The sequence below is a fragment of the Podarcis gaigeae genome (genome assembly GCF_964106915.1).
Source record: "Podarcis gaigeae genome assembly, chromosome: 13".
Classification (NCBI taxonomy): Eukaryota; Metazoa; Chordata; class Lepidosauria; order Squamata; family Lacertidae; genus Podarcis; species Podarcis gaigeae.
The window spans coordinates 6,512,418-6,524,451 of record NC_139689.1 but is presented as its reverse complement, the minus strand read 5'-3'; the positions used below and the strand labels follow the sequence as shown (position 1 = coordinate 6,524,451).

The window sequence follows — 12,034 nt, the reverse complement described above, 5'->3', positions numbered from 1 at the left end:
CGAAGCAGTCTGTTGCTTTCCACCACAGTGCCTTGGTCAGTTTTGCAATGGCTGCTAGCGGAATGAAAATCATGGGATTGAAGAGTTGGGAGGGACCAGGTCATGTGGTCTAACCCCCTGCCAGGCGGGAATTAGGGGCAGGGTCCTTAGGCTGACAGCCCTGCAGAATACCGTATTTTTTGCTCCATAAGGCTCACTTTTTCCCTCCTAAAAAGTAAGGGGAAATGTGTGTGCGTCTTATGGAGCGAATGCAGGCTGCGCAGCTATCCCAGAAGCCAGAACAGAAAGAGGGATTGCTGCTTTCACTGCGCAGCGATCCCTCTTGCTGTTCTGGCTTCTGAGATTCAGTATTTTTTTTTTCTTGTTTTCCTCCTCCAAAAACTAGGTGCGTCTTATGGTCTGGTGCGTCTTATAGAACGAAAAATACAGTAGATCCTCTGGAAGTGTAAAAACTATGCCAAAGACTTCCTTCTGCTTAAATTATTAGTAGCAGAGAGAGATTGTGTGGGGAAAGACCAGTTTGGATACACATTTTCTTTTTAATTTAAATATTTTTTATTATTAAAATAATTCAACATTAATACATACATGTTACGAATATACAAACACAATCTTTAAAAATAATCATACTTACCCGCACTCAATCCCACAGATACTTCCTTTTCCCACCACCCGTCACCCCACCCTTGTGTTAGACTTCCAATCTACTCAATTGCAATTTCTTTCCACTTCTATTACTTTCTCTCACACGCTTTTAAACCCATTTTCTACTTCTTTTTCTGATACACATTTTTATCTGTCTTATTTAGTATTTCAGTATAACGGAACTTGTTTATTCTAATAGGAGTTCTGATTTTTCAATATAATTTTGCAAGTATCCTTTAAACACCTTCCAGTCCTTGTCTATCTTCTCTTTTGAGATCCTTGTTTAGCTCTAACAAAGATCCTTAAAGAGCCAGAGCTTTAGCGTGGTCACATTCGCACCAGACATTTTAAAGCTCTGTGATACCGCTTTGAACTGTCATGGCTCCCCCCCAAGGAATTCTGGGAGATGTAGTTTGTTAAGAGTCTTTCGGAGACACACATTCCCCTCTCATGGCTACAGTTCCCAGAGTGGTTTAACAATCAAATCCTCTTGACAGGGAGCTCTGGGAATTGTAGCTCTGTGAAGGGGTCTCCCAAGACCATGTTCTTCAAAGCTACAACTCCCACCGCCCTCAGTCAATGGTCAGGGATGATGGGAGTTGTGATCCAGAACTATCTGATGAAGGCTGATCTGAGAGCACCCATGACAAACTGCAGCTCCCAGGATTCTCCGGGCGAAACCGTGGCTGTTTAAAGGGATATGTTGTTGTTGTTTAGTCATGTCCGACTCTTCGTGACCCCCTGGACCAGAGCACACCAGGCCCTCCTGTCTTCCACTGCCTCCCGCACTTTGGTCAGACTCATGCTGGTCCCTTCGAGAACACTGTCCAGCCATCTCGTCCTCCGTCGTCCCCTTCTCCTTGTGCCCTCCGTCTTTCCCAACATCAGGGTCTTTTCCAGGGAGTCTTCTCTTCTCATGAGGTGGCCAAAGTCTTGGAGCCTCAGCTTCAGGATCTGTCCTTCACGCGAGCACTCAGGGCTGATTTCATTAAGAATTAAAGGGATATAGTAATGCTTTAAATGTAGGGTGTGAATGTGGCCTTAGTTTCCTACAGTATTATTATTATTATTAAATTTGTATAGCGTCCTTTATCCATAGATTTCAGGGCAGTTCACAGCGTAAAACCACAAGATGAAACCACAAATGCATAATAAAAACCGGAACAAAACCAAACCTCCCCAGTACAGCTGTTGTTCAGAGGCAGGTGTGGAATTCTTCCATAAGATTGCCAACCTCTGTTTATCTCCTCCAAATGCAGATGAATTGGTGAACAACTGGCCATGCAACCCCGAGAAGACCCTCATAGCGCATGTCCCAGAACGCCGAGAAATCGTCTCCTTTGGCAGCGGCTACGGGGGCAACTCCCTCCTGGGCAAGAAATGTTTCGCCTTGCGCATCGCCTCTTGCATTGCCAAAGACGAGGGCTGGCTGGCAGAGCATATGCTGGTGAGAGGGATGGTTTGTGAAGATAGTTTGTGAAGAGGCAGGCCCGGCAGGGTAGGATGAGGGGAACCGGGACTCAGTGGCTCAATTCCCTTCACAGTTTTGTTGTCTGTACATGCTCAGAGGCACTCTTGGCTCCTCTTTACGGAGCCCCGGGGCCGGTCCTGACTTTGCGGGTTCAGTCTCGCATGCCGGGTGGTGGCGGCGCAATGGATTTCCTGCAAAGGCTTCTGGGAGCCTGGGATATTATTCAGTTTAGGTTCAGCCGGGGCTTGATAGCCAGGACTGGTGTAGGGATGTGGGACTTGGGAGCAAGGCCAAAGGACAACGGGGTGTTTACATTGCCTCAGGGGGATATTTAACGAGCAAATATTAATTGGTTAATGAGTGGCAGAGGACTGCTGAAATCCCAAATGTGCGAGGATGGGTCTGACGCATGGAAGGGAAGGGCGGGGGGGCAGAGGTGAATTTTTTAGGTCTTTCGTCAGGACCCAGAGGTTATTGGCCCAGGTGGAAGGGCAGTCGAGGGGACCCACAACGGCGGGTGTGTAAGTGCAAAGCCTTGTGGGAAAACGTGCGTGAAACTGGGGGTATTTTCACTGCAAAATAAGTGTTTGTGGCTGAAACAGCCTCCAAAGCATTGTGGGTAATTTGGGGAACGCCATTAACTCTCCAGAACAGCAGTTTACCTTTGTGCGTTGAGTAAAGCTTTCATTATTTAAAAAATAGCCCTAACAATCCATTGCTTCTGGTCGAGCCATTTTAAAGAGTTGCTTCAGATAACCCTCTAATCCAACACTTGGCAGGTGTTTAGACAAACACCTGGCGCTCTCCAGATCCTTTGGACTTCAGTTTCCAAAAGCCCCAACTAGAATGGGGGAAGGCTAGTCTAAAATAAAGGCTTTGGATTGGCATTTATTACAATCCATTCTGGTACTTTTATGTTTCATTGCGAAACCAAAGTTCCTTCCTTTAAAAAATGGGGGGGGGGGGGAAAGGAAGGGTTCTCTGTGTTTAGACATTGTGTGACAGGCAGAAATTCAATCTACCCCCTGCTGCCTCTCTGTGCTATAAAAGCATCATCTGTTGAATTTCCTGACCTGCTGCGCCAGAAAATTAGGAAAGAGCACATGGAAATGTCTCATTAAAGTTTAAACCACACTAGGCTTTATGACGCAAAGAGTCTTCACAGCAAATATCGGATTACGTGTAACCTAAAGTTGGCTCAGATTTCTTAAAACAAGAAACTCGTCTAAAATTTGGGTGCCATTGCCTGTGCGTGTCTCTGGTCTTTGGGCGCCTGGCATCACCTTCCTCTCCCTGTGCATCTCCTGAGACATTTACGTAAAGGTAAAGGGACCCCTGACCATTAGGTCCAGTCGCGGACGACTCTGGGGTTGCCGTGCTCATCTCGCTTTACTGGCCGAGGGAGCCAGCGTACAGCTTCCGGATCATGTGGCCAGCATGACTAAGCCGCTCCTGGCGAACCAGAGCAGCGCACAGAAACGCCGTTTACCTTCCCGCCAGAGCAGTACCTATTTATCTACTTGCACTTTGACGTGCTTTCGAACTGCTAGCTTGTCAGGAGCAAGGACTGAGCAACGGGAGCTCACCCCGTTGCAGGGATTTGAACCACCGACCTTCTGATTGGCAAGTCCTAGGCTCTGTGGTTTAACCCACAGTGCCACCTGCGTCCCTAACATTTATATGTTGCTAATTTCCCCCTTCCAGATCCTGGGACTCACAAACCCAGAGGGGAAGAAGAAGTACGTGGCTGCCGCCTTCCCCAGCGCCTGTGGGAAGACCAATTTGGCCATGATGAATCCCACGCTTCCCGGCTGGAGGGTGGAGTGCGTGGGGGACGACATTGCGTGGATGAAGTTCGACAGTGACGGTGAGTTTGGATCCTGAAATATACTCAGAGTCAAGAGTGGATTTCATGCTCTTTATTCAGCTCATAGCGGTGAGGAGGAATGGAAGTTTCCCCAAAGTATCTGCTTTATATACATTATTTACACAATGGGCTGCATGTGATTGGCTAATTCCGGAATTCTCCTGTAGGCCAATCAGGTGGTGGATTCACTTCATCTGGAGCTGGATTGGGTGGCTCCTGCAGACCAATCATACTGCTGCAGTATTCTAGGACCAATCAGACTGCTGCATTCTGAATCCTATTTTTCTAGGACCTATCAGACTGCTGCATTTTGGATCCTATTGTTCTAGGACCAATCAGAGTGCTGCATTTTGGATCCTATTCAACTCAGTACATAACAGATCCGAATGAGAGGAGCAGGGTGCAGCATGCTTGCTATGTCACGAGAGGCAGTACGGTGCAGTGGTCAGGGTGCCGGAATGAGGAGACTTGCGTTCAAATCTCTGCTCGCCTGCAAAGATCACTGAATTACCTTTGTCCAGTTTCACTCTCTCCTCCTCTCTCTGTGACTAACCCTACCACACTGGGTTGTTGTATGGATAAACGTTAGGGGACTGGGAGCTGGGATACCCTCTCCCGAGCTCCTTGAAGAGCAGGATAAAAACGGGGGGAAATAAATACACTTTGTAAGGGTGAGAATGTGGCCCTTCAGGCATCGCTGTGTGGCCCTTGGAACTATCCCTAGGGCATACACACATCTCCTCAGGCCGACTGACAACACCTCTGGCTTCCAAGGTGATATTTACACCTGGTGCCCTGCCTACTTTTGCCCCTGGCCCCGCCCATCACGGGCAGGTGGCCCTTGGGCAGTTGCTCAGAGGAGAATGTGGCCCCTCAGGTTGGAAAAGTACACAGAAAAGGTACTAACTCCAGGTTGTGGGCCTTGGCCACCTTCACACCTGACATTTAAAGCAGTTCAAACCATCATGGCTTCTCCCCAAAGAATTATGGGAACTGTCGTTTTGCTAAAGGTGCTGAGAGGCAGTAGGAGGCCAATGTCACAAAGCTACAATGCCTAGAGTTCCTTGTCAGGACAGTTAAACCACTGGGAGGGCAGAGCAAGCTGGTCAGAGGTGTGGCCTGCTTTGAGAGGGTGTGGCCTAAAGAGAAATCTTGAGGGCCAGGCAGAAAGCATAGTGGGTCCTCATTTGGCCCCCGGGACTGAGGTACCGCCACCCCTAATTTCCCAGGTAGTCCGTCGCTCATCCTGTTTGCAGATGGCTCAAAGGGTAATAATAATAATAATAATAATAATAATAATAATAATAATAATAATAATTTATTTATTATTTATACCCCACCCATCTGGCTGGGTTTCCCCAGCCTCTCTAGGCGGCTTCCAACAGAATATTAAAATACAATAGTCTATTAAACATTAAAAGCTTCCCTAAACAGGGCTGCCTTCAGATGTCTTCTAAAAGTCCGGTAATTGCAAAGATGTCTCTTTGACATCTGATGGGAGGGCGTTCCACAGGGCGGGTGCCACCACCGAGAAGGCCCTCTGCCTGGTTCCCTGTAACTTGGCTTCTTGCAGTGAGGGAACCGCCAGAAGGCTCTCGGAGCTGGACCTCAGTGTCCGGGCAGAACGATAGGGGTGGAGACGCTCCTTCAGGAATGGCAGATTTGGTGGGTGGAAAGAGAGAAGCTTGAGCAGAGACAGCGGCTCCTCGTGTGAAGGAGAGAAGGAAGCCTGGGGAAATAAAGGCTGGCGGGAAGAGGCCCTGGGATCCGGAGCAGAATTTTCTGCAGCTCATTATCTTCTCCCCTCTCACGCGTAGGCCGCTTGCGGGCCATCAACCCCGAGAACGGCTTTTTTGGGGTGGCGCCCGGCACGTCCACCAGAACCAACCCCAACGCCATGCACACCATCCAGCGGAACACCATTTTCACCAACGTGGCCGAGACCAGCGAAGGGGGAGTCTACTGGGAGGGCATCGACCAGATGATCCCCGCGGGAGTGACCATCAGCACCTGGCAGGGCAAGCCTTGGAAACCAGGCAAGGATGGGCGGCTTGTTTGCAAAGGATTCTGGGTAGTCGCACAGAACAAAGCGGGGATTGGGGAGCGCATAGGCCCCGGTAACCTGAACTTTCCCCTTCTCTTCCTGCCAAGGTGACGCGGGGCCGGCTGCCCACCCGAACTCACGCTTCTGTGCGCCAGCCCGCCAGTGCCCTATCATGGACCCGGACTGGGAGTCCCCCAAGGGGGTCCCTATCGATGCCATCATCTTTGGGGGCAGGAGACCTGCAGGTAAGCTCCCTGGCCTCCCGCTCCTCCTCCCAGAGTCTGTGGGCACCCACTGAGCAACCCTCCTCTCTGAGGGACCCCACCCGCTAAACTGATTTGCCCTACAGGTGTGCCCCTGGTGTACGAAGCCTTCAACTGGCGCCACGGCGTCTTCGTGGGCAGCGCAATGAGATCGGAATCCACTGCAGCCGCTGAGCACAAAGGTGAGGAATCTCTGGGGGTTGGTGGATCTGTTTTCTATGTAGATCTGGTTGCATCTCAAGGGCTAAAGACCAGGGAAGACCTGCCTGTCCACCTTGGGTAATGGAACCAAGGCCATGGAGAGTACAGTGGTACATACGCTTCAGGTTACAGACTCCGCTAACCCAGAAATAGTACCTCGAGTTAAGAACTTTGCTTAGGGATGAGAACAGAAATCGTGTGGCGGCAGCGGGAGGCCCCATTAGCTAAAGTGGTGCTTCAGATTAAGAACAGTTTCAGGTTAAGAACGGACCTCCGGAACGAAGTAAGTACTTAAACCGAGGTACCACTGTATGTTTAAATGAAGGGTGGGGAGAATTTTTCAGCAAAAGGGAGACAATTCCCACCCAGGCAGGATTCTGGGGCCTGCACACCAGTAGTGGGCAAGGCCAGAGGAGCAACAACTGAGAAATGTACCTTTGTAGTGGCGCCCTCCCTGTGGAACTGCCCTCCCATCAGATGTCAATGTAATTTTTGGTAGACATCTGAAGGCAGCCCTGTTTCAGGAAGATTTTAATGTGTGACTTTTTCTGCATTTTGGCTGGAAGCCTCTCAGAGTGGCCAGGGCAACCCATTCCAGACGGGCAGGGTGTAAGAAACAAATTATTAGGAATATTATGGGGAGAGTCTGAGGGCCAGATAGAGAGGCCTGAATATTCCCAACTTTAAGCTTTAAACCTTTGTAATTGGTGGAGCCAGAGACTGGCAGAAGTGGGCCTATGATAGGTGCACGGTCCAAGTCTAAACCGAAAGGCGAGGTGTCAGAGCACAGGCTGAGCTCCAGGTACAAGGCAAAGACAGCAAGCAGGTAGCCTAAAACAGGTGTAGCCAATCTGCCAGATGTTCCTGCATTACAGCTCCCATCACCCCTGACCGTTGGCCATGCAGATGGGAGTTGTAGTCCACAACATCAGCAGGGCACATGGATTACCCCTATGCTTGAGCATTGCTCTGGAGCTGAGAGATACTTTTTTATTATTATTCATATATTCAACTTGTATACCGCTTTTCCGTAGAAAAATACCCTGGGGCGGTTCACAACGCAACAAAAATGTAGCAACATTCGAGTGCCAAATGGTTTCAGAATGACAATCCAAATAATTCATTGAGTTCAATTAATATCAAATACAACAAGCATTTTCAGTGCCATCGATTACAGTGGTACCTCTAGATGCGAACGGGATCCGTTCCAGAGCCCTGTTTGCCTCTGGAACCAAACGTAACCAACGATGGCCTGTCTGCGCACGCATGTGTCACTTTTCGCCGCTTCTGCGCATGCACGTGGCGTCATTTTGAGCATCTGCACATGCGCAAGTGGCGAAACCCGGAAGTAATGCGCTCTGTTACTTCCTGGTTGCCGCGGAGCGCAACTTGGACAAGCTCATCCCGAAGCACATTCAACCCGAGGTATGACTATACATTGGTATCTTGGTTTTTGAACGTAATCCGTTCCGGAAGACCATTTGACTTCCGAAACATTTGAGGCGCAAAGGGCGGCCTGCAAATTCAATGGAGAAAATTGAAAGAAAGCTCAGCGGAAGCCGTTTGACTTCCGAGGCACGTTCGAAAACGGAAGCATTCCAAATCATTCGTCAATGGAGACGTTCAAAAACTGACGTACCACTGTATTATTAACAATAATAAAACCAGCAGCCGTCTATTATGAAGAAGCAGCCAGATATGTACCCTGAGGAGTAAAATATATGGAAACAGGGAAGTTTTACTTCAGAGACAGCTTTAGTTTAACCTGAGGCGTATACACACTTGTTTAAGGTATCCTATCCCTGCTCCCCTCCCTCCCCAAATCCTTCCAGGCAAAGTCATCATGCACGACCCCTTCGCCATGCGCCCGTTCTTCGGCTACAACTTTGGCCGCTATCTGGAGCACTGGCTGAGCATGGAGGGCCGTAAAGGAGTCCGCCTTCCCAAGATCTTCCATGTCAACTGGTTCCGGAAGGATACGGCCGGGAACTTCTTGTGGCCGGGCTTTGGGGAGAACTCCCGTGTCCTCGACTGGATCTTCCGCCGCGTCGACGGAGAGGAGAGCGCCAAGGAGACGCCCATTGGCTACATCCCCAAAGATGGCACCTTAGACCTGACAGGCCTCAGCAAGGTGAACTACCAGGAGCTTTTCTCACTGCCCAAGGAATTCTGGGAACAAGAAGTGAGGGAAGTGAGGCAGTACCTGACGGAACAAGTGAACGAGGACCTGCCCAAGGAAGTGATGAAGGAACTGGAAGCCTTGGAAGCCCGGGTGAAGAAGATGTGAGGCACCTGAAAAGGGAACACACCTGCTCTCCGGAAAAAAAGAGACCAAAGACACAAACCCTGCACCTCCTGTGGGAGATGGAGGAGATGACAGGGAGCTTGTTTACAAAATGTCCCTTCCCCACTTCTTTCCAGGTACGCCTCTCTGGCCATTCAGGAGACGGCCATCTTGTTTCCTTGGCCATGAGGTGGCCATCTTGTCTCCTGGGCAAAATGAGCCGTGCATACTGCTTTCTTTATTTTCTTAATCTGCTTTGCTTCCCCTTTCCTGTGCCACTATCCTCCTCTGGTTGTAGAGTGGAAGTGACCCGCCATCTTGTTCCGCCAGCTGCCCGTTGGTTCTCGTTTGGGTCTACGTTCCGTGTCTGTGTGTCATCTTTGTTCCTGAGTGGCTTTTGACCTTTCATAGAATGCCTTTCCCTCCTTCTAGAGAAAGACTTTTACGTTGCAAAAAAAGATGGTGGAAAGCCTTTTGGGGAAAGGGACACCCCAGGCTAGCTTGCGGCATGTCCTCAAACCTTAACCTGCTGCCTCTAACGCAGCTTTGGGTTACGGATGTGGAACCCGTTGTTCGCCAGCCAGGATGCAGCGGAAGCTGTACTGCCAATAGGTCTTCAAAGGAGAAGTCATTTCCTTAACGCCGAGAAGCTTTTGCCCCTTCAAATTTTGCTGGACTACAACTCCCATCATCCCTGGCCATTGGCCACACCGGCTGCGGCTTATGGGGGTTGGAGTCCTGCAATGTCTGAAGTGGCTCCCCTTTCGCCACCCCTGCCTTAGTAGAACCTCAGGACCAGCCTTCCTATTTGGTAGCTCTAACTGAATCATAGAACTGTAGGGACCCCAAGGGTCATCTAGTCCCACCCCCCCCGCAATGCAGGAGTCCCAGCTCAAAATCCCTGACAGATAGCCATCCAAACTACTTAGAAGCTAGCAGTGAGGGAGCTGAACAAGTAAGTGCTAATCCTTCGCTTCTAGGCCATTGCTGACACCATCTGGAACACGACGGAGGCCACATTCATGAATTTGCCTAGCCTCTCCTCCTATTTCTTTCAGTTGATAAACAAACTTACGATGCTGCCTTAGTCTGACCCATTAGCCTTATCTTATCCACCGACAGTTAGTTGCTCTCAAGAGCCCTTGCCTTTGCTGATCAGCAAAAGGGATGCCAGGATTCATCCCGGGAGCTCTTAGCACACATGCCACCGAGCTTACGTGGCTCCTATGAATGTACTATGCTCCCTCGGGAATCCGTTCCGCGATCTTTTTAGCAGGCGTGAGGTTTCATGCCAACGCCCGCCCTTCCTTCCAAAAACCCCTTAGCTGTTTAAACCCACATTTCCCCCTCTTCCGGACCTCCTTTTACATTGGCTTACTTGAACATCACACACAAGGGACCAATCTCACGAGGCCCGTAAGAGATTGTAGGACGTTTGGCAACGTCATACTCTCTCCTTCGTGCCCACCCAATATGCGGTGCTTCCCGCTGGATTTATGGTTTGTAAATCGGGGAATGGAGAAGAAGGTTTCGACGGTTCTTCCGCGCTGGAGAGCAAAATGTTGCACTTCAAATGTCCACAAGAATGTAAGGAGAGCCTGCTGGATCACTCCAGTGGCTGATCTCCTCCAGCATCCTGTTCTCACAGCAGCCAATCAGATGCCCCTGGGGTGGGGTGGGATCCACAAGCAGGATTTTAGCCCAAGAGCACCCTCCCCTCCTTGCTGTTTTGGTTCCAGGTTTATCAGAGTTGTACTTTGTACAGTCAGCCTCTGATCTCCACACTTATCTAGCTCCAAACCTGCGAATGGGGTGTGCGAGGCGGAATGCGACTAAACCATCAAGCTCATTGCCAAAACCATAATTTTGTTGCCTGCCTTTGAAATCGTGTAACTGAAGCGGGCAACACCCATTTGGAGCTTGAATCCTTTTTCTGTGTTTTCTGGGGGCTGCGAAGTCAGAACGTTTCATGGCATGATGGCAACTCGGCCCAGTCCGTTTTCTGAAAGCCCAACAAGCCTTATTACTCAATCTCCACCATCATCTCCAGCACAGCAACCGTTCCATGCAAAAAAAATTGGTTCTACCCAACTTCAGATTTGCTCGTTCCCCAGAAAGTAGTTGTCTGCCAAGTAGGTGTGGGACAATTAAATTCCCAAGCAAACAAGTCAGCCTTCTCCAGAAGACTTATACTGTACGCCCATGTTGGCTTTTGGGTAAATTAACAACTCAGAGTCAAACTTTATACTTCACCCACCCATCAGACACCAGCCAGAGAGAGTTCTGGCCCTAGATGGGGGAGACGCTGAATTGAATCTTTCCTCCATTATGATGCTCATGGCAGAGCCTCAGATAAAACTACTCTCAGCCTCACCTACCCTGCAGGGTTGTTGTTGGGACACATGAGATAAGAACAGCATCCTTTGTGGGCTAAAATATGCTACTCAAGTTAAACTTGTTGCCCGCCTTTGGTTTTATATTTGGTCAAGGTTTCGGTTCCCCGTGGCCATAACTCCACCATCGACCTTCTTCAGAATTCAGCTAGGACACTGTTTACCTAACTGGCTCTGTCTGTCTCAACATTCGATTGCTAACATTCCCCACCGGAGCATTTAGAATTTCTGTGAACATTGAGTGACATCACAGCAGTGCAGCCAATAGCTAGAGGAGGTTTTGCACGCAACAAGGCAGCTTTTCGCCTATTACACATCCTGGGATGTCTGATGAGAGAAGTTACATGACATGAGTTCTCGCTCACCAAACAGCCATGTGAGTCTGTTACAGCAAATAATTCCGCCTGCTGGTTATCAGATACGGTGGGTTGTTGTTGTTTTAACTGGTGCTCAGTGTTAATAAATTTAATTTCCCCCCTCTTCTTTACATTCTTGTATGTGGGTTACAGTTGGTAGAATCACCCCCTCTGAATAAAGTTTGCCTACATTTCAGGGAATTAACATAAGCAAGTGATTAATGGGGTTTTATATTTCTTCCCCTCCATCCCTGGTAGAAGTGACAGTCTTTCAGGGGGGCGTTGGGGAAAGTGAGCAAGGAGGGCAGAAAAGAAGAAAAATTAGGTATGGCTACACTTTTACTGGTGGAATTTGAACCAGAAGTGAGGCAGTAACTGGAAAGAAACTTGGAGTGTGAGCTCGCTATTTGACTGCAGCTTAATTTTTTATTTTTTAACACACATCAAATCAAATGCACACTATTCTGTTAATAACAAACATGAATGAGAATAAAAATATCAACAAATAAA

The 12,034-nt window shown here is 49.0% G+C and overlaps 1 protein-coding gene across 1 annotated transcript in view; it reads left to right on the top strand.

Moving 5' to 3' along the window:
- PCK2 (phosphoenolpyruvate carboxykinase 2, mitochondrial) overlaps positions 1-12,034 on the top strand; it is a 19,186-nt gene extending 7,152 nt beyond the window's left edge. Inside the window, exons 5-10 of the mRNA XM_083706732.1 lie at positions 1,905-2,092; positions 3,821-3,983; positions 5,801-6,019; positions 6,135-6,272; positions 6,377-6,472; positions 8,324-12,034. Coding sequence (XP_083562858.1) covers positions 1,905-2,092; positions 3,821-3,983; positions 5,801-6,019; positions 6,135-6,272; positions 6,377-6,472; positions 8,324-8,778 — 1,259 coding nt within the window. The 3' untranslated portion in view covers positions 8,779-12,034. The remainder of the gene's footprint in view (positions 1-1,904; positions 2,093-3,820; positions 3,984-5,800; positions 6,020-6,134; positions 6,273-6,376; positions 6,473-8,323) is intronic.